Genomic DNA, 22,755 nt, shown 5'->3' with positions numbered 1-22,755 from the left:
GCGCCAAACACGTTAGCATATATATATTTCCAGGCCCCTTTCAGTGCATTTACATGCGCATGCATGCACACACATGCGTACATGCCACACACAGAATCTACTTTCTAAATTCATCCTTGTATCAAAGTTAATAAAACATCAGAAAGTTAAATAACCCGGAAGCAACATACTAGGGCTACATTAGCTTAGATCTCCACAAAATGCTGAAGTAAATCTCAATATGAGGACTTCAACTTTTACTGAGGGTCAAAATAAGAAGTGGTCAGTTAGCATTGACCACAAAGTAACTGTCAAAAATCTTGTCTCTTATTACTTATACCTTTCAGTCAGAAAAAATCAATTATGATCATTTCCTTCTAAAATCGGGTGCCATGAGGGATCTTTTGGGCTGATGGAAATGTTCTAAAATTGAACCATGGTGATGGTGACACAACTCTGTAAATTTACTAAAAAGCACTGAACTGTACGCTTAAAAACGAGTAAATTTTATGGTGTGATAATTATACCTCAATAAAGCTATTTGTTAAAAAAAAATGATACCAGGGAAAGAATACTTCTTCTGAAGAACTTGTTTGCACCCTCTGATAAGGCAATGAGGAACAAAATACTGAGAGCTCATATACATATGTAACAGACACTGTTCTAAATGCTTATATTAACGCGTCCAAGCCTCTCAGCAATTTTAGGAGGAAGATCTTATTACTATCCTCGTTTTACAGATGTAAAGACGGCATCACATAGAAGTTAAGCACCATACCCAAGGTCACACAACAGCTAGTAATTTGAGCAGGAATTTGGATCTGTGACAACTGGGTCCAGAGTCCATGCCCTTAACCTACACTAATGCTTCCCAAAACCACGTGAAAGAGTTCAGGCCAGGGCAAATTTAGAATTTAAATATAGAAATAATTTTATTTCTGGTACAATAATATCCCCCATCCTCTACATGTTTATTTTATATTTTAATTTTATGTTAATATTTGTTTATACTATAAAAGTCATTTCAGTCTGTTTTAAAAATATTTTACTTGTCTTATACTAAGTTCCCTCTATGTATTATAAATCCATTATATACTATTATTATAAATACATGAACTATTTACTTGCTGAAATAAACTCTACTAGAAGTTACTATTATTTATTTTTCTTATAATCATCCATAATGATATAATCCTGAAAGCATTGCAAATCCATAGTGCAGTCTAGAATCAGCACTACAAAACTCAGTAGCATCCTACAGAGATCTAGAAATTCCATGATAAATAATACTCTGTATTTAAATCCCTAAGATTGTTTTTTCTCCAAAAGGAAAAGTTGGGTAGCTTTAGAGACATCCTATTTGACTGGCCTCCAGAAGAAAACAACACTGACTTCCATTCTGCACACATGAATAGAGAAAAACATAACACAGAGAATGAACATGACATAGTCTGAACATCTGAGTTGATGGAAACCAGTCAAGGAAAGCTGACAGCAGTAAAGACACTTAGGAGGTACTCAGGCAACTGAGCTTTGAAAAGACATCATGGGCATAGGAGGTTAAGCAGACTGATTCTGGACTTCCTATAAATTACCAACCTGAACTCTTGAAGTTGTGTCTGAAACACTTCATCTTTTACCCTTCAATACAAAATATCTACTTTTACAAACAGTGCAGTGATCCCAACAATAGTTTAATGGAAGGCAAAATAACTATTTTATACTAAGTTAATAAAATGAAATGAACAATATCTGATGTTATCGACGAAAGCAGGAAAAACACATCTAACTTCCAGAACATCACACTGTGGTCTGTGTGGACAGTGCCCTCCGTATTGTGGGCACTAATACGTAGTTACCACACTATTATACTGACAAATAGTGTATCATGCAATACAAAGCCTGCACACCTGTGCACAGTGGCCACAGCCGAGCCCTTGCCTACTCTGTCCCGCACTGTGTGCTCAGTACCAACAAAAATCCTAGAAGAAAATAAATGTTGGGAGGAATTCATAAACTAATTTGATTAAAATCACATATAAGGCATTGAATGTATACACAAAGCAAGTGATGCCCTAAAGAGTTTTGCATTCTTCATATAAAGTACACGGTGTGTCCAGAGATTTTAAAATCCGTACCTCAAATTCTGTATGAAACGTCAAACCTAGAATGTACAACTTCCTACGTATTTCAGTTCTCACATCACATACCCTAATAAATACTAGCACACATGCTTAATACAAAAGAACCAACTTGTGATATTTAAGTAACACAAATTTCTTGTGAATAATGTCTGTTTCAAAAAAAGGTAGAGCTGTAGAATGGCATAAAAGAAGAGCTTAACAAATGGAAAGGCATCTCATGTTCTTGCATAAAAAGACTTAACACTAAAAGATGTCAATTCTTCCTTTGTTGAACTATACATGTTCAATAACATTAACAAAAAGACTAATGTTTTTTTTAACTAGACAGCTAGTTGTAAAGCTCAAGTGGAAAAATTTTATAAAAAGAAAAAAAAGATTTTTAAAAAGACCACTGTGGCAGCATAAGAGGTCCTACTAGAGATTAAATATTATTTTTAAACTGCCGTAATTAAAAGAGTCTGAGACTGGTGCGAGCATATCCAGATCTCTGGAGTGGAACAGAAAGTCTAGAAACACGTCCTGCGATGGCCCTGTAGCAGAACTCAAAAGAGGGAAAGGCGAGATTATTAAAATAAATGATCTTGAAGTAGTTGAGAAACCATCTGACAACACAAACAACGGATCCATACCTCACAACCTACACTGGATACATTCCAAATGGATCACAGATTTAAATGTTAAAATCAAACCATATATGCACTAGAAGACAAATGGAAGAATTTTCATCATGTGTTCATCACTAGAGAACTGGTCAAATAAATTATATCCTATACATAAATTAGAATGAGGAAGCTCTTTATGTCCTTATATGAAACAATCTCCAGTTCATATTGATAAGTAAAAACAACAAAAAAAGAAAGACCAGGATAAATGTAAAGTGTAAGGGGAAAAGATAGGGAAGAAATGTTTATACTTGCCTATGAAAGGATACACTTTCCCAAAAAGGGAAAATGTATAGCTAGAAGGCTTATATGGAAGGGGAGCTTTTTCCTATGTGCTCTTTTTTTTTTTTTTTTTTAACTTTCAGATTTTAAACCATAGTACTCTATTAACTAGCTTTAAAAAAAGATTATTAAAAAATTCTAAGGGTACAATGAACCATTGTTTCATTTTTCATTATAGTATTTTTATTTACAGGAAACTCTAAGCAAGAGCAAACAACATATATTTCTAAATATTTATATATTCAAGTATCTTATATAGCTACATTTTATATATTATAAAAATTTGCAAAAAGTCAGGTAAACATGTTTCAGGGTTATAAAATAACTATGACAAAAATGTAAGGCAATGATTAAAAAGAAGAATATAGGAATATTCAGTTTTCATGAGACATCTCCTTTTAACAAAAATGCATGATTAATTTGTTTTAGTAATGTCAAGGGGCCTCTGGGCTAAGAGGTTAAGGCCCAGATTTGAGTTCATTTTATCCTTCTGTATTTTTTCTTAAAACCCAGTAAAACTTTTATTTGTGGTGTATACATTCACACACAGTCATATATACATATGTATATACATATATACATATATGACAACGACCAAAACAATATGTTTTAGTTAAATAAATGCTTGCTTCCTATAGGCTGATTTATCACCATATCATCTAAAGACCAATATTATCATATGTTCTAGTGAAATTATGACTATATATTTTCAGTACTAATAAGCTTTCTGGTTTTTAGTCAGTATTGAAATATATATACGTGTGTGTGTGCGCGTGTGTGTGTGTGTAGAAATATTTATAACATTTACAATTTGACAATGCAAAAAAAGTTAAAATGGATCAGAATAAATGTTTCAAGGCAGTTTTGTATTTTATTGCAAAAGAGGAATTTGAAAGGTATCAATCAAAAAGATGACTTTGGAATGTTTCATTAAATACTTTAAAATAGACAATATACAGGGGTGCCGGGGTGGTTCAATTGGTTACATGCCCAACTCTTGGCTTCAGCTCAGGTCATGATCTCAGGGTCATGAGATTGATCCCTGTGTCAGGCTCCATGCTCAGTGCAGAATCTGCTTGAGAGTCTCTCTCTCCCTCTCCCTCTGCCCCTCCCCCACTCGTGTGTGTTTGTGTGTGTGTGTGTGTGTGTGTGTGTGTGTGTGTGTGTGTGTACGCTCTCTAAAATAAATAAATAAAATCTTAAAAAAATAGACAATGTATACAATATCTCAGAACAATATTTTTATTTTTATAGCACCAAAACTTAGATATCAAATTTGTTAAATACATGAATATTGAAAAAGGAATAAACCAAATATATACTATCTACCTTTATTGTCCATAGATTTTAACTTCTCTAAAAAAAACAAAAACAAAAACTTTTTCAGTGTTAGTCTTTCAAAGAGTTATACCAAATGATCTTGCTATATACGGTTATTTTCCATTCATTAGTCTACCAAGCTTCCCACATATTTTAATTGTCTTTGAAGAATAAAAAATGAACACAATTCGTACCATTCATAGTTTCAGATAGCTTTCAGTTATTGGAAGTTATTAAAATTATTTGCTAGAATAAAAATAAAGTAGGAAGCAAAAAATATTTGGGATATATGTTGAATAAAAACTGTAAGTAGTACAATAATATCAAACTAATTTTATTTCTGAAAAACATTAACAATAGACAAATGAGCTTTAAGGAGTTAGAGTTTAAAGTGAATGCCGACCTCAAATCAGGGTCCCTCTTAAGTAACGAGAGTTTCTCAGGTATCAGCTTGAGCTCTTAACTGAAGATTGAGTTGAATATATTTATCATGTGTTCACACATATATGAATTCCTATGTATGAATTCCTGTTCTCTGCTGTCCTCTACCATACAGTCAACATGCACAGAAGGAATAAACCCTTAATGAGTGGACGAAAGAAGGATTACATGAATGAATGCCACCACATTCTAGATTTTCCACTTTGTATATATTTATTATGGAAAAAAGTTTTGTTAATAAGGCATACCATATAGCTGTTTTTCAGAAAAAATGGAATTGTCTTTGGACCAAATGGGTCTAACACAATTCTTAGATTCAAAGGCAGTAGTAATCACCCTCCAGACTATTTTCCTTTGGGGCAGTAGCCAGCTTGTACTGTTTACTCTGAAGTTCAGGCCACACAAGAACTTACTCTGCTCCTCTCAGTGCTATAGTGTTAGAATCATACAGACATTTAGTTGAAATGAAAACATCACCTACACAGGGAATGGGAGAAACAGGCCTATGGGGGAATTTTAGTAAACCCCTGAAATAGCCTTTTGACCCCAAGTAAAATTCGGTATTTTGGTAAAGACCTTTAAAGCCTTTAAGAATGTTATGTGGCCCAGTGAATGATAATGTTATATACAGAAAACCAAGGATGCTTAGGGTTCTTTCATAATGTTTCAGTGAACATTAAAAGATACCACACTGTTTTACACATAAACTCCCAATATCCCACGGAAAAAATCTTTCTGAATCCCAATTGCACTTACTGTCAACAACTGAGTAGTATTTCCAATGCCTAATGTGGACTATATAAAATCATAAGAACAGCCTTCTGTCTTGAGCTGTATCTTCTAAACCTTCTACTTGTTTTAGCATCATAACACAATCTATAGACATCTTAAATACTAAACAAATTATTTGTTGGTGTACTGTTATTTAAAGGGATTATCTCTTCTGTTAGGGATTAAAAAATGTAAATCAACAAACCAATGAAAAAAGTATAAGGAAATTATAAAAGAAGAGAGACAAAGTAGAACAAAAGAGAAATGAAAAGTATGATAAATTGGGTAGATGAAGAAAGTTATTAATCAACATTTTAAGGAGGAAAAATGAATGAAGAATAAAGGGAGGGCATCCCTTCCATGAAGGAAGCAAGAAGGCCCTAGTTTTGTCACTATCCAAGTTAGAGTATAAAATACACTTATTTATTTAACTTAATCTTTAATGAATATTATTCAACTTAATCTTTAATGAATATTATAGTTCTCCTCTGACTTTATCTAATTCATACGTGGTGATGTGAACAAATAAGCAATAAGTCCTTCTGCAGATAAAAAATGGATATCCATGATGTCCTAGTACATAAATTATTTTAAGATGTTCTATATGACAACTCAGCTAATACATTTTCTTAACAAGCAAACCGAGGGAGAGGAAATGATTATGTAATCTGCCCAGGCAGAATCTGATACTAAATTTGCTTGATTCTGGGTGTTATTTCTAGCCTTTCTGTAAGTTATTCTTGTTTGAAGGTTTGAGGAAGGAAGAAAAATCGAATTAGCTGATTCTCTGGGATGGGAGTTAGCTAGATATAATGCACTCAAGTAAGCTTCCCTTCTTAAATCACTTTTTTGGGTCAAGTACCCTCTTCTTATCACTCTGTAATATAATTGCCAAAGTTCTTGAAAATCTTTCCAACCGATTCTAAGGTCCTCCGGGGAAGAGACTACACATTGCCTGACACATGGTGGAAACTCAATATTTATTGACTAAATCAATGTTTTTCAGCTAAAAACTGAGTGATAAAACCTACTGATAAATAGGGCCTAATCAACCTAGTAAATAAATGGAGAAGATAAATAAAATCTGACGCTTTAATGTATATATTTAAGTGTTACATCATGAGACAAATCTTATCCAAATAATGCCTGTGTAATAGTCCCTTTTCAGATATAACTGGAACATTTCATTACCCAAATTTCTCCAAAAAAAAAAATCTACAGAGAAATTTCTAAATGTTCTAAGACCTAAATCTTGTTTTTTTCTTTTTAATCTGTTTTCATTTAAGAGGAAGAAAGCATCTAAAACCACTAAGTTCTATTTTCTTACATTCCTATCACTTAAAAACAGATGAACTGATTTTTCCTTTTTGAAAAAAAAATACATGCTGGCTGGTAATAAAATTCAGAAAATAGAGATTCATGGTGGAAAACCAATTTAAACTAAACCACAGCAAGGCTCTTAGAAAAATATGATGTTTAAGTTCTAGTTGCTTAATGTGGCTCACAGTCTAGAATAAGAGTATTTTTTAATTAAATATATTACAATTTTACTCACTTCAGTGCTTCCTCAAATTTATGGATTTTCTTTTGAGCATCTTCTTTCTCTTTATCAAGTTCACTCTGCAGGTCATTAATCTGCCGTGATGAAGACACATAAAAGTTACCAGAAGACAAGCATTCAGAGGAGAAATACAAACAATGAAATAGTCATCTTAAATCTATTTTTAATATAAAATTAGATTTAGATATTTCAAGATAGAGACTTGGTTAACCATAATCATTTACCATATAACTATTTCAATACTATGCTTCCAATACCAATTTTCTGGCCAAAGTTAGTAATTGAGTCAGCCTGTATATGGAGTTCCTGTAAAATACACTGATGTGTAAGAAATTCAAAAGGAGCAGTCACTTGTCAATCTTTTTGAACTTACATAGTAGCCAAAGGAAAGGAATCTCTCGAGATTCAGGAGAATACAAAAAATCAGGTGTCTATATTCTCCAAACATACACAGGTTTTGATGAAATAGCCCTCTCTTCCACTGTTGGGAATGGTTTGTATAATCATTCACTGAGTTTAGGAGGCAGTGCCCCCACCATGAGGATCTCTTTCCTAAAAGTAGCATCCTTTGAGTCGGTGGGATGGTGGCATGAATAATGAGGGCCAAACGAAACTTTCTCTCCACAGAAAGCTCTTCACATGCAAATACAGATAAGCATACCCAACATGGACACCATGTGGATCTACAGGGAAAGGAGACTTTGGTACAGCTGGACAGAAAGGGAGGAGTAAAATGGCAGCCATGCTTCCACACACGGGGCAACGGAGGGTCCGGAGCCATGCTGGTGGGTGAGAAAATGCAAGTCACTTACTGAGGGGAGGACACCGCTGCACACCCCCTGGCAGCCCAGGTGAGGCTGACAGCACCACGGGTGGGTACAGGGGGCAGGAGAGGAACGACCAGCACAAAACCAACAACACACACACACATGCGCACACACGCATTCACAAACCTTTTCAAACACTGACTCAGCGCTCGCCCAAAATACTTGGCTATTTATATTAGTTTGGATGGAGACCTCTCCAATTCAAAACTTTATACTCTTTGACCTTTTCCTTTGATAATTCTCTTGTGTTTTTCTCCTCTGGTGGTTTAGTAAGATAAATACATAAGATCAACTGTCTGTCTGTAGACTGAAAGGAGAGAGAGGAGAGGGAAAGTCGTCCATGAGTTTGTTCATATTCTCATATTCCATGAGAATATCAAAAGCTTCTACTGGCTGCTGTGAGACCAAGAGGTGAGAAAAAACTGGAAACAGGAACATGCAGGGTGGTGGCAAGTGTAGGCGCTTGGGAAAATAAAGACAGGGGACCCCTCTCCCCCATATCTTAAATGGTAAAATTAAAATACCTCATAAATACCTATTTATTAAAAAGAGAAAGAGCAGGGGCACCTGGGTGGCTCAGTCGTTAAGCATCTGCCTTCGGCTCAGGTCATGATCCCAGGGTTCTGGGATCGAGCCCCGCATCGGGCTCCCTGCTCCGCGGGAACCCTGCTTCTCCCTCTCCCACTCCCCCTGCTTGTGTTTCCTCTCTCGCTATATCTCGCTGTCAAATAAATAAAATTAAAAAAAAAAAAAGAGAGAGAGAGAAAGAGCAACTAACCTGCCTTGCAAATTTTTGCCACTACATTTATTTTACTTTACATGGGAAAAAAAAAAGTCAACTGCCCAAAATTTTACCAGGTCCTATACTGAAATTATTGTCTTACTTATATTGGATCCCTGGTATGTATTATAGGCTTGGCACAGAGTAGGCATGCTAAATTGGAGTAGATACATTAATAAAGCAACAGAAGCACCATCCCAACACTGATCTGGTCTCTTTCATGTACAGAATCAAAGAAATTAAAGCCCAAAATTAAACTCAGAGATGACCCAATGCAGATATTTTGGAAACATATGTTTGTTTGTTTTGGTTTTGGTTTCTTTTTAAATTTTTATTAATTTAATTGAGAGAGAGAGAGAGATCATGAGCAGGGGGAGGGGCAGGAGGAGAGGAAGATAGACTCCCCTCCGAGCAGGGGCCCCGACGCAGGGCTCTATCCCAGGACCCCGAGAGCATGACCTGAACCAAAGGCAGACACCCAACTGACTGAGCTACCTAGGCACTGCTTCACAATTATTTTTAACATATACTTCTCTAATAGTCAATAAGCGAAAAACCAACCTCCATGTCCTATCTTTTTAAATAACAGCTTAGCACATTTGCCTCTTCTCCTACCCATTTTTTCTTTTAAATAATCTGATTAATTTGATCCAGATAGCCGTTTTCACATTTTTTAACTCTCAAGAAATTTTTACATCTGCATTATTTTATATCATTCACACAATAAACATTTAAATTCAACTTTATTTTAGTTAATGTGGCATTCAGCACTACTTCTTTTTTATTCTTGAGTGTCTTTTTTTTGTTTTGATTTGATGTTTTGCTTATCCTTAGGTGGATGAAAGTACATCAGCTAGTAATTTTATTTTCAAAAAGAGTATCTTGGTGATCTATCTCTGAGGCTCTACACATCCAAGAAGGTCAGCTGTTGCCTTCGCACATGAAGGAAAAATTACGTATGAGATTACTGAGTCACAACATTTTGGCCTAACAACAGAGCATATGTCACTCTACTGTCTTAAGACATTTATCCCTGCTCAGCGAGGAGTCTGCTTCTCCTACTTCCTCTACCCCTGCTTGTGCTCTCTCTCACTTACTCTCTCTCTCTCTCAAATAAGTAAATAAATAAATTATGGGGCGCCTGGGTGGCTCAGTCATTAAGCGTCTGCCTTCGGCTTGGGTCATGGTCCCAGGGTCCTGGGATCGAGCCCCACATCGGGCTCCTTGCTTGGCGGACAGCCTGCTTCTCCCTCTCCCACTCCCCCTGCTTGTGTTCCCTCTCTCACTGTCTCTCTCCCTCTCTCTGTCAATTAAATAAATAAATAAAATCTTTAAAAAAAAAAAAAGACATTTAGATTTGCAACCAAGGAGACTAAACTGACCTGATCTTTGCCCCTTCTTGCCCCAGCTTGGATACTTAGAAAATCACTCTCTGTACTGAGGATCAAATGTTGTCGAATCTCTTTACTGGTTTTTTTTTTTTTTTAATTTAAAGATTTTTATTTATTTTTTGACAGAGAGAGACAGCGAGAGAGGGAACACAAGCAGGGGGAGTGGGAGAGGGAGAAGCAGGCTTCCCACTGAGCAGGGAGCCCGATGCGGGGCTCGATCCCAGCATCCTGGGATCATGACCTGAGCCGAAGGCAGACGCTAAACGGCTGAGCCACCCAGGCGCCCCTCTTTATTGGTTTTTATCTGATATAGGGTGAATCTCCTCATTCTGTATACAGAGACCTTCAGGAAAGGTCTCTGCTACCTTTCCTTCATGTTAATTGATTCTGAGTTCCCTTTAGGAATATTGATCATTGTCTACTGGTTTTCTGTTTTCTGCTTTAGTATCTATTCTTTGCCTGTCCTTTGCAGTCTGCAGGTTAACAATCTGTCCTTCAGATCACTGATGGGGTGCTCCACAGCACCAGCTCTACCTTCCCCAGCTCCCACATAGATGTCAGCGCTGCTGTTGTGTTTTCAGGTTCTTCACATCCTTCCCATGACAATTGCCTCCACCTTCACTCCACCTTTTTCTTTCTTATGATGTCTGCTCTTCTTTTCTAGACATTGTATCTTCTGGTACTTTACTGATGAGTTCCTTTTGATGCTTTCTTTTGGAGTAATACCTTTCGAAGACACTCCTTTCTTGGAGTCTTCTGTATAACACTTTCCCTCCTTTGCTCTGCACTATTTTGCCACAGACCCCATTATGGCTCGGTTCTCCAACTCATTTGTAAATGGCGTATTATCCATTTGGATTTGGTGCTTGAGCAAAAATGCAGGGGGCACAATCTCGCTTCCATTACGTGTCTGCTAGTGTGGCCTCCGCCTCCAGGCTGCAGCGCCAGTCCAAGTCCCAGGAAGCCCCCAGGATGGCGGACTGGGGATCTCCACTGAGGAGGGGTTTCTTTCCACACCTCACAGCTCACTAGTGCGGGACTCCGAAGCCACATGCCACCAGGGGAAGTCATAAGGAGCCACTGGTGGAATTACCGATCAGTCAATAATATTTTACATATTGGCACTGTACCTCCCATGCATGGCACTACCAGGGATTTCCCCTGTTTCTTTTTCTCTGGGACTCAGAACTCTCAGAACCTCAGAAAGCATAACTGAGGTTTACCTCTTTAAGTTAAAACTTCAAAAATTTACCCATCTTTGAGAAAAATCTATCTGAAATTACACAGTGATTATGAGTGTGAGCTCTGGAGTCAACTCCATGGGTTTCTACCCTTCTCCTCTACCACTTACTTAACACTGTGCCTCAGTTGCATCCCCTGAAAAAACAGAAATAACAGTAACTATATCTTAAAAGTTGTGATAGGTTAATAAGTTACTCCATGGAAAATAAGTAATTGTGATGAGTTAATAAATTATTCCATGTAAAGCTCTTAGAACAATATTAGGAACATAATAAATGTTCCATAAATGTTAAAAATTATTATCATTACCTTCTCAGATTAAATACTCTATACCTAAACATTTTCTTGAAAACTCAAGGTCATTGTCAAGACCCGAAGTCACAGGGATGGCACAATACAGTAAATCCCCTAGGTGCACTGGCTGCCCTTTCCGAAGATGGCCCCTGAATTGCTAAGAATCGGAGCTCTTATAAAAGTGCTGTTTATCACTCTCTCTTCAATCTTACCCTGTGTCAGGTTTGCAGCCGTGACTTCCTGATGCTGGTCAATGTGCTAACGCAAGCACCTTGATCTGATTTATTGCCTCTAAAAGCACTGGAACCATTTCTAAGGCAGAAATGGGACTATCTGAGGGGCAGAAGGAGAGACTTCCCTCTGAGGTAAACATACATGTGTCGATGCACAGACTTTTGAGCTGAGGGGTCCTTAAAGCTAGAAGCTGTTTCTCCTTTATTTCTACATCCCCAGCACCCAGCACAATTCCTGGGCCAACACAAAAATTGTTTTTCCATTTGTCCTTAATTGAATATATTTGTATTGTGTGGTTAAGGGCCTTTTTGGATTTTAGTTTTAGTTTTTACCTATATTCCAGATAGTTGGGGTGATAAAGATAATGCTACTGTCCACCCTTGCTTTTTAATGTACGCAAGGCAGTGGAGAATAATCTGGACTGATCTTGTAATCCTTTCCCTACTCTATATGGTTAATACCAAAAGTGAATTTTAGTAACTTAAATAATGAAAATACAAACCAGAGAATCAAAGATAGAGCATATATTCCCCAACATGAGAGTTTGTTGTAAATAATTGATTGAACTAGACATAAGCACAATTACTGAACATTTACTAAATGTATGTAAATGTATGTAAAATGTATGTAAACATATGTAAAATATTATGAATATTTTCCCTGGCAACCCAAGAATTTAAGTAATCAAGAAAGAAGTACTTGTATCAATAAGAAAGAGATTCTGCTCTGCACAAGAACACAGATACAGGGTGGCAGACAAGCTGGTATGGGAAGGAACAGTGAACTGCTGCTCACCCACACATCCACAGCCTGGCTAACCCCACCCCATCTCCAACTCGGCTTCCCCACAGGAGACATGTGGGCACTGGGCTGCATGGCTTCTTTCTGTAAGTCGTTTCGCTGTGCAATTTCATTGTTTAAAACTTGACTCAAGGCACACTGTCCTCTTAAAGAAAATCATGCCAGTGGTAGTTGGAAAATACTACACAATATATTATGTGTAAAGCTGTGAACATTTTAAATTATTTTAACCTAATGAAAAGAATTTTAAGTGAATGCAAAACATTGGAATACTATTTTTGATGGTTTTGAACTCCAGCAGACTTTATATCTTGTCTGTTACACAGTTACATCAGAGAAATTATAAGCAGGTATTGGAATTCTAGCTCATTTTAGAATATACATGCTTAACATCTGTCCCTCGAACTTCTTTAGGTAAACAGCACCATCTTTCACTCTTTGGTGCCTGTTTGGAAAACAAGCGATAGGTTATTTGTAGGAGGCAGGTGTTTCCTTGCTAGTAAAATCATTTAGCCTAACCATTTCCTGATTTAACAGACTAGGACACTTCATCAAACAATGACATTTAGTTTTACTACCTATTATTTGTTTGATGTTCAAAGATCTTAAGAGCAGGCAATAGCCACTAGAGATCAATAAAAACCATTAGATAATGTGTGTGTGCTTAAATTAGGGACAGCATTTGATGCTGTTTCTCTTACCTCAAAGACAAGTTAGGACCTCTCATGCTGCTTTCTTATTGGCGTGAGGAAGTAATGTCACTCAGATGGCATTTCCTCCTCCCGAACAGATATTCAGAACTAAGTTTTCTACCAAGAGTTATTGAATGTGCACACCTGTAACACTGGCTAACAAACAAAAAACCTACACAACCCATTTAGCTACTGACTTCCACAGTCCAGGACTATGTCAGATTTATGTCAGCTCTTTGCGCAGTCAAAAAGGATATTCCCTGAGGGGGGTACGAGACATCCAATCTTCAAGGACTAAGATCACAGCAGGTTTAATAAAGAAGAACAGATGTCAATGTAAAAGGGGGAGATTGTGGAATTAATTGTAAAACAAAAAGTGACATGCTGAGCAACATTCTTCCAGTATAAATAATGTTAGAACATATGCAACGGGAACAATTGAGCTTATTTTTCTTTTTAAGATCGCTATTATTTTAAACACTTCTTATTTACATTGAAAACAACTAACACACTTTAACTAGTGACATTATTAAAAAGCTAAGGCCAACTGATACTTTGTGGAAAGGGAAAAGCTGTTAGGATGCTAACACAAAGAATTTAGGTCTGCTCCCTAAGCGAAATAGAACAGGAGTGGGTGGAAGGCTACTGGATAGGGACCAACTGAGCTCTAACGTTCTGTTTCTCGGGTGTGTCGGCCAGGCAGAGGGGCTGATCCAGAAACCTTAGTGTCCTTTGAAGCCAAGAAAAGACAGTGGTAGAAGAAAGACTGTCTCTCCAGCTCTGTCTCTGTATCTAACTGTCCTCAGTAGGACTTACAGAAGTTTGGGATAGGAACACATTCTTTTACAATTAGTCAGTGTGTGTCCTTCTCTTTGCTACCAGCCCCTCTCCCTATCTCACAGGTACCCAGATACCATCTCAGGAAGAGGAGTGACTGCAGAGTTCAATGGAGCAGGAGGCTAAGAAGGTGTTCCTTAATGAACAGGAAGCCAGACATCTGCCCAAAGAATGAACAATAGACTAACAAGGACACCCAGAGGATGCCTTGTACAGTGGGGGTAAGGCTTATGATACTGTATGGTCTTCTTTTAGTAAGTCAAATATTTATGAAGCTACATGGCTCAACAGTAAAAAACTAAAAAATAAATTCTTTATTCCAATGAAAGCAGTATTTCCCTCTCTGGTTCAGATATCATTTTGTAGACATGAAATTTTTTTTTCTTTTTTTTAAAGATTTTATTTATTTGAGAGAGAGAGAGATAGCGAGAGCAGGAACACAAGCAGGGGGATTGCGAGAGGAAGAAGCAGGCTCCCTGCTGAGCAAGGAGACCGATGTGGGGCTCGATCCCAGGACCCTGGGATCCTGACCTGAGCCGAAGGCAGACACCTAACGACTCAGCCACCCAGGTGCCCCTAGACATGACATATATTTAAGACCTTGCATTGAGACTGTATTAAAACATCAGCAAAACAAAACAAAATAAAAAAACTTTAGCAGTAAGAAAATCATAATTTTAAAGGGCATGTATTCAGGTCAATACATGTCAGTAGAAATACTCACTTTTCCAAATGACAGAAATATTCTTCCTAGACATTAAGCTCCTGGAAGGCAGAATCTATGCTAATTCATCCTTAACCCTCTCCCCCATCCCAGCACCTCGTATGATACCTTGCCCAATGAAAGCATTTAATGAATATCTGCTGAGTGACTATATGGATAAGTAAGATGAGATATACAAAGTGTTTTAAGAACGTTGTGCTATGGGGTGCATGGGTGGCTCAGCCAGTTAAGCAACTGTCTGTTGATTTCAGTTCAGGTCATGAGCTAGCCCTGCGTCGGCCTCCGCACTTAGCAGAGTCTGCTTGGGACTCTCTTCCCCTCTCCCTCTGCCCATTCCCCCTGCTCTCTCTCTCTCTCTAAAATAAATAAATAAATCTAAAAAAAAAAAAAAGAATGTTATGCCATATAACCTGTTTAATTTTAATTTGTATGTATTTAATTATTGAAGGGATAATGTCTTACTCATTTTCCATTATGTGAGTATTTTACAAATGGATTAATTTTGTTAATATTACAACAGTAAATAATTATAAAAGTAACAATAAAATCTTTACTATTTCAACTATTCTTTTACTTTCCATGTCATATAGCAAACAACAAATTCAAAACTTAAGTATAAAAATCATAAACCTATAGAACTCTGCATTTTATTGCCAAAGGTATTAAATTATGTCAATAAACCCCCAGTTATTACTGATAACAGGGATGCCAGCATATGCAGAATTACTCACTATTCCAAATGACAAGAAGCAATTACTAAAGAAATGTTTAAGTAGTAGACAATTCTTTAATTGTTTTATATTCTTTGGTTAAATATTTAACATTACTACATATATGATACAACAGAATACAAATAGCTCCCATCAGCTGTATCATATTTTTAAACTGGTAGAAAAAATATATAATTTCAAAGTGTTATTATGAGAGGTTAATACCATAATACTCTTCACTCATTAAATATAATATACAGGGCTGTTTTTACATTGATACCATTCATAATCAATGTAAAGAAGCTGTTTATAAACATGAAAAATGAAGCAAAATTTGATCACTGGCTAGCTGAAATAAACTTAAGAAATCAATGATTCTTTAAGGCTAGAATGCATGGCTTCATAAAAACCAGCCCTCATTCTCAATTGCCTCATTGGCCATTTTAAATGTCTTACAGCATCCCATAAAACATATTACCTTTTTTTCATAGGTGCGTTTTAAATGACTTTTCTCCATTTGAAACTTATTTTCTTGATCCTGTGAATAATAAATATTGATTTTTATTGTACTTAAAGTTGCTACTAGCGTCAATACAATTTGTAACCTAAGGAAATAAATCAATCTACCCGATGACAAACTTTAAGTTTTGTATATTATTACAGGAGCCCTACCTGTCCAATCTTCTAAACTACAAATAGAAACGTGAGTAGCTTTGTGTGAGGGCAGAACAGAAAACCTTAGTTCTCTGAAGATGTTCCTACTCTCAAAAGGGCCTACTTTACAGTGGAAGAGAACCTTTCTGGCCCTTAGGATTAGGAGACTACTTAAAAGTAATCAACTGACTCAATATGGAAATAATACATTTGAAATTATATCATATGTCAGTCTTTGGCAATTCTTGACCATGAGGGAAAGGGAAAGATCTACAAGATGTGAAGGAGAACGAGACAGTTTGAAGACTGGTAGAGAGTAATTTAAAGAGAAGAAATTATTCTAAAATAATAATGTATTTAAATAAGGTTTATTTTTTGAATGAATCAAAAAAGATTATTCAATAAAATTATTGTTCTTTATTCTCTATATCCCATCAGCATCTACTTTTGTTAAAATAAGTAAGATGAAAAATGATACAATGCAACAAAAGAAAAAAATGGCTACTTGTATGTCTGAGGATTTTCTTAATTGACTCTTATTTATACTTATAATCAAGAAAAGGAAAGGTGAGTTTTAGCCACTGCTCTGTATAAAAATACAGGACTCACCCTTAGTTGTTGCTTTCTTTGAAGTTCTGATTCCTGGAGCTGCTGTTTTAATTGACAGATGTTCTCTTCTAGTTCTTTAATCATACCAGATGCCTACAAGAATTTTAAGAATAATGAAAAACAGTACCATCCTAGAACTTCTGGTTGAATAGACTTACTTTTCCCCGATTGAAGGTTTAATCAGAATTAAAATCATCTATAAATCTGAATGAAAATTTTTTTTAAAAGTTTAAAAATTAATCTTTTAAAGTCAAAACATAAACTAAATTCTGCACAGTACTTAAAGTTACAAAAATATAATACTTATGTAAAGATAATGGGCTTACAGAAAAGCTTCTAAAGTTTAATTTTACAAGCAAACCCACTGAAATACTTCATGAAATAGCAAGTAACTGACTGCCTTAGAATTGCAGCTACAGGATTCTCTTTGTGGAGTATCTGACACAAAAGTGTGTGGGTGCCAGGAAGGGTGTCTATGGGTTCCTGTATATATGTGTATGTGATGATAGGAAAGCTAAAGCATGACCCAGATTTCAAAATAATAACAACAGTGTATATAGTTACTCTACAATATGCATTATTAACACAACTGAACATTTCTACTTGAATTTTTGTATGTTTCCTCCTTTAAAAAAATTTGGTACTTAAAGGGGTTAGCTTATAGCAGAATTTAGTTAATTATTAAGTATTTATATTATGCTCTGTATTAGACATTCAGCAGTTTCAGTATTTTAAATACCAATAAAAATTCTTGAAATTTCAGTTATTTCAAGAATAAAGCAGAAAGAGACTAATTTCAAATGCGAAATAGTTAGCTTCCACATGGCTATCTATGGCTCTATGCTGAGTAAGGTAAGTAACTACTTTGTATGGCTGTATCTACCAGCATATAATACCTTAGAAGCTGAAAGAGCATGCTCCTTTTTCAGAAGGCTTATATCAGCATCATATTTGGCTTGTAATAGTTTCATGTTTTGTTCATAATCGTTTACAAGATGATCCTTCTCTTTATGCAGTGTGTTGCGCCTAAAAGCAATAAGAGAATAAAATATACTTCTAATACATTTAGAATATCTAATAATGAACTTTTTTAGTGAACCAAATTCAAATGCACTATATTTCAATATATCAAGCAAGTATCCACATTTTAATCAACTGTTCTTAAACGTTATGCTTCTTATATTAAATAGGACTTTTAAAATTAACAAATGGCAATATTTATGCTAGAAACATCCCAAGGTTAAATGCACAGGTGTGATTAATTTTGGTAAATAATTTTTAGAGTTAATATCAGTACTTTACAGCCACATCTGATAGATATCTGACTTCAGACAATACCTTGCCTTTACTTCTTGTAATTCATTACATGTTATCTGGTAACATCTTTCAAGCTCCAATTTTTCTTGCATTAATTTCTGTCTCTGTAAGTTACTGTTCTCTGCTTCTCCAGTCAGCTGCTGGACACGTGACTCCAGTTCCTTGACCACCTGGTTCTGAAAGAATAGGTCATTGTTAGGAAAGCCTCCAACTGATTTTATAACACTTCTGTATCATTAAGTAGCCTGAAGAAAATATATACCCTATTAGAGATAAGAATACAGAAAATAAATGTATCATAAATCATACTGGTAAAAATTATACCAACCTCTAACTCAACAAGATCTTAAAAAAAAAAAAAAAGAATGCTTTCTCCCATAAGAGTAAGACCATCACGTTTATATGCTTTTAGCTATTCATTCATTCATTCAACAAATATTTACTAAATCTGGTACTATTTCGGGATCTAGGGACAAGCCAGTAAATAAGAGAGACAAAGTCCTTATTCTCACAAAAGTTACATTCTCTTTATGCAACTATTAATAAATGTATATTTGGCAATGTTCTTTACTCTTCACTTGAAGCTCTAGAAACTTCTTAAAATCATAAAAATAATGTAGTATTTTTAATTAAAAATTTTTATTTTAAAAAATAAGTGATACTTGTATTATCACATTAGTGTATAAAAATATTTTATTACATAGTTGCAGTATTAGTGAATGAAATTTTCATTTGTTTCACATTTTTAGTTACTTACCATTTTATCAAAAGCACTGCATTTTCCAAAGTCTTCAAAAATCATCACATAATTAAATCATTTCCCTGTTATATGATGTTTAAGTTATTTTGAATTTTTCATCTTTATAAAACTAGATCAATATGTTTATAACTAGGTACTTTATCTAAAATTAGGGTAAGCAGACTTTAGATGAAGGGACAACTGATTTTCATTTTAACAATTACACTTCCAGTAAGTGTGAGCAAATAGAAAAGGTTAGGATGATGTTCCAATCAATTAGTATCCTTTTATACTCATTCTAAGATAAACATTTAAAATAAAGTTTAAGCATTAAATAATATTACAACCCTAACATTCTTTATTCATTCCATCCTTTCTTCATTATAATATGAATTTAGGTATATAATTTAAATTTTGGAAGCAATAGATTCTGAATTTGAGGAATGAAAATAATTACATCTAATGTAAAAACATGTTATATAGATATGGTATATAGAAAATACATACAATTCCTAGCTCAGAGTCTGACACATATCAGATGCTCACATTTCTTCTCCATGGATCCTATTCACTCTGCCTCATTATTAATGATCCCTCTGCTTTGGGGGTTCCTTTTAGAAGATAGTTCAATTTTCCAATACATATTCTAAACTCTCCTTGTTTCCTAAATATCGATTGACTGGAAGAAACAAAGAAAAGAATACATACTTGGCCTTCCAGTTTTAAATGGCAGAATAAAAATTATTTTTATTCCCTCTTCTCTTGGAAATTACCCAAAAGAGACAAGATATACTAGAAACAGAAATGAAACTCTGTCTTAATAAACCCGTGGAGAGGAACTTCTATCTCTGCCTATGAAGGAGTAGCTTGCAGCAGATCACACTTGCACTGAGAGAAAGTGAAAAACCCAAAAGACATCAAGAAAAAATCAATTTGAAGGCATTAGAGAACTTCCAAGGCAGCTAGGACTTAAGAGGGCCAGAGAAAGAAACCTCAGAGAGATGAGTCAACTCTCTCCATAAGCTGCTTTCACCTTTGAGGCATTCCCCAATCTTGGAGAGCGAGGATGAGGCAAGGCAATGAGAGCAGGGGGTGGCCTAGGCAGACAGGACTTGAGGAACCAAGATCCCTGAGAGAATGGGTGCATATAGGAGGGGGTTCCACTCAAGCAATTTTCTCCTCAATCTCCTCCCCAAATTCCTAACATTTATAGGGCAGATGGCTAAGAAACCAAAAGAAAATACTCTGAAATGCAGACTAGAGTTTTCGGCAGTGTCACTGTACTTAGGAGTGAAAAACTGTAGATTATTCAAGGAGGAAGGCCCTTGGTAACATCAGAGACTTTCACCTCAAACTGTGTAGAAGGCCACACTAGGAGTGGGAGTGAATCAGAGGTAGACCAAGGACTGCAACCCGGCCTTGAGTCACCTCGGTCCCTGAATGGATCAAGGGGAGCTGTCTCCACACCAGACGTCTCTCATAGGTTAGGGTGGCACCTCTTTGGGGAAGATAACAACATCCAGAGCATTTACTATCTTTCGTACACAATGTCTAGCATTCAATCAGAAAATACCAGGCACATCAAAAATTAGAATCAAGAGGAAAAAAAAAAAACAGAAATCGACACGCAGAATGGTCCAGATACTGAAATTTAAAAATCTATGAGGAAAATTTACATGACTCAAGATATATGAGGAATGTCTGCAAAATGAAATGATGATCAAATAGAAATGTAGGAATACTCCAAGAAAGCATGACCCATGGCTGGAGATCTTAGAAAATGTGATCAGAACATGGTTATACAAACTAAGTGGGATGCAAATAATCTGTTGCTTGGTTAAACAATAACATATATACAAGTTGTGACCATAGCATCTCTGAACCCAATCTGGCATGAAAGAATAAGCAGGAAGGTCTGGTCTAGCTGAAAAATCACACAAAACCACATTCACAGGAAGCAAATTATGACCAAGGTCAATTCAGAGAAAGAAACAACAGTATGAGAAGACTTACAGCACCTGTAGAATAATAAATGCAACAGAATTCACTCACATAGTGAGTTATTCATTTTATTATCACCCGGCATAGTAAGACAGTTATTCATTTTATTATTTTTTAATTTATTATTATTTCATTTTTATGATGTATTTTTAAGGCATTTTCCTAACACTCATGGTGTCTTACATAAAATAGACCCAAAGTAAGTAAAATAAATTTAAGGGAAAACGTACAGATGTATATTGAAATACCTTAAGGACAACAATATTTAGGCAAAGTAACCTTTTTAAAACTGAATACAAAGAAGTGAGAGGATAGGGGCGCCTGGGTGGCTCAGTTGGTTAAGCGACTGCCTTCGGCTCAGGTCATGATCCTGGAGTCCCTGGATTGAGTCCCGCATCGGGCTCCCTGCTCGGCAGGGAGTCTGCTTCTCCCTCTGACCCTCCTCCCTCTCATGTACTCGCTCTCTCTCATTCTCTCTGTCTCAAATAAATAAATAAAATCTTTGAAAAAAAAAAAAAGAAGTGAGAGGATAAAAAATAATAGAAGCCTCAAAATGGGATAAAAAGATATTCAGGAAAAAAGATGCTGTTGAATCATTACTTTGCAGGCTGTGACAGACAGTGTAGAGGGGAATTCCAGGTAGGGAACAACAAGATCAAGGAAGAAACAAGTAACTGTATAGTTAATGACAAACAGATTATCTTGTGTGCAAAGAATACCTTCCCACATCGTGAACTCAAAGGTGGCACTCGGAAGATGAGGTTGGAGTTCTTGAATGGGCATGGCTTATAAGCAGAAGTTATAATAGGCATTAGATTAGTAATTAAAGTTCTCGATCATGGGACATGAATGGGACAAACTGCATTTGTGGGGTACGGAACAAGAGGAGACAGGGAGAGCAACTAGCAGGTTACTAGAAGGGTCTTGGAATGAGGCAACAATGGCCTGAACTCAAGTGGTAGCTGTGGAAACAGAAAGGAAGAGAGAAGATCCAAGAAAATTTTTGGAGTAGTAAATAGTATGATTAAATAAAATACCGAGTAAAGGAGATGACAAGTGGCAAGAATTATAAATCTTCCAGGCTCAAAATCTAATATGCCAAGAGAATTATAGCACATTGAGAACTAAGAAAAAGCTCAGCAAAGAGTATTATTTTGGTAGGAAATAAAGACATGATTTTCAGTAAGTTACATATCAGGAAATTATAAAATATCCAATGGGCCTTTGGTTATGCAACTGATAGAATAAGACATAAGGACTGGAGATACAGATGCTGGAATTTTACATTCAAACATTTGAATCCTATAGGAGCTAAAAATTAGAAAGGGTTAGTAACTCAGCAACTATTTAGAGTGGCAAAAAGATTGATATATTTTATCTTATTACATAAATTTATTGAAATATGACAAAAAGATGTACAAATCTTAAGTATACATTTTAATAACTGTTTACAAATTGAAAATACCCATGAGCCACTACGAGATGTAAACATTACCAGCCGTTCTGAAGCCTTATTCGTCATCCTCTCCACAAAGGCAACCACTACTCTTTCATCACAAAAAAATTAACTTTGGCTTTGTTGAGCTTCCTATAAATGGAATCATAGAGTACTCTTTTGGGTCAGGCTTCATCATGCATATTGTATGACTGAGAGATTCATCCATGTCATGGGGTATAGCAGTAATTAAAACTTTTTCATTGCTATATATAGTCCCTTGTATGAATATACATAAAATAATTTA

General features: G+C 35.8%; 1 protein-coding gene across 4 annotated transcripts in view; it reads right to left on the bottom strand.

Annotated features, from left to right (window-relative positions):
* CEP112 (centrosomal protein 112) overlaps positions 1 to 22,755 on the bottom strand; it is a 475,433-nt gene that overhangs the window by 354,874 nt on the left and 97,804 nt on the right. For all 4 annotated transcript variants that reach the window (XR_004302419.1, XM_032429545.1, XM_032429547.1 and 1 more), the window contains exons 13-17: positions 18,295 to 18,449; positions 17,853 to 17,982; positions 16,957 to 17,049; positions 16,172 to 16,231; positions 7,155 to 7,234 (exon numbers count right to left, since the gene is read on the bottom strand). Coding sequence is in view for 3 of the 4 variants with exons in the window: in XM_032429545.1 (XP_032285436.1) it covers positions 7,155 to 7,234; positions 16,172 to 16,231; positions 16,957 to 17,049; positions 17,853 to 17,982; positions 18,295 to 18,449 (518 nt within the window). In the remaining variant the exon portion in view is untranslated. The remainder of the gene's footprint in view (positions 1 to 7,154; positions 7,235 to 16,171; positions 16,232 to 16,956; positions 17,050 to 17,852; positions 17,983 to 18,294; positions 18,450 to 22,755) is intronic.

The sequence above is a fragment of the Phoca vitulina genome, unplaced genomic scaffold, assembly GCF_004348235.1.
Source record: "Phoca vitulina isolate PV1807 unplaced genomic scaffold, GSC_HSeal_1.0 scaffold41, whole genome shotgun sequence".
Lineage (NCBI taxonomy): Eukaryota > Metazoa > Chordata > Mammalia > Carnivora > Phocidae > Phoca > Phoca vitulina.
This window is presented reverse-complemented; position numbering and strand designations above follow the sequence as displayed.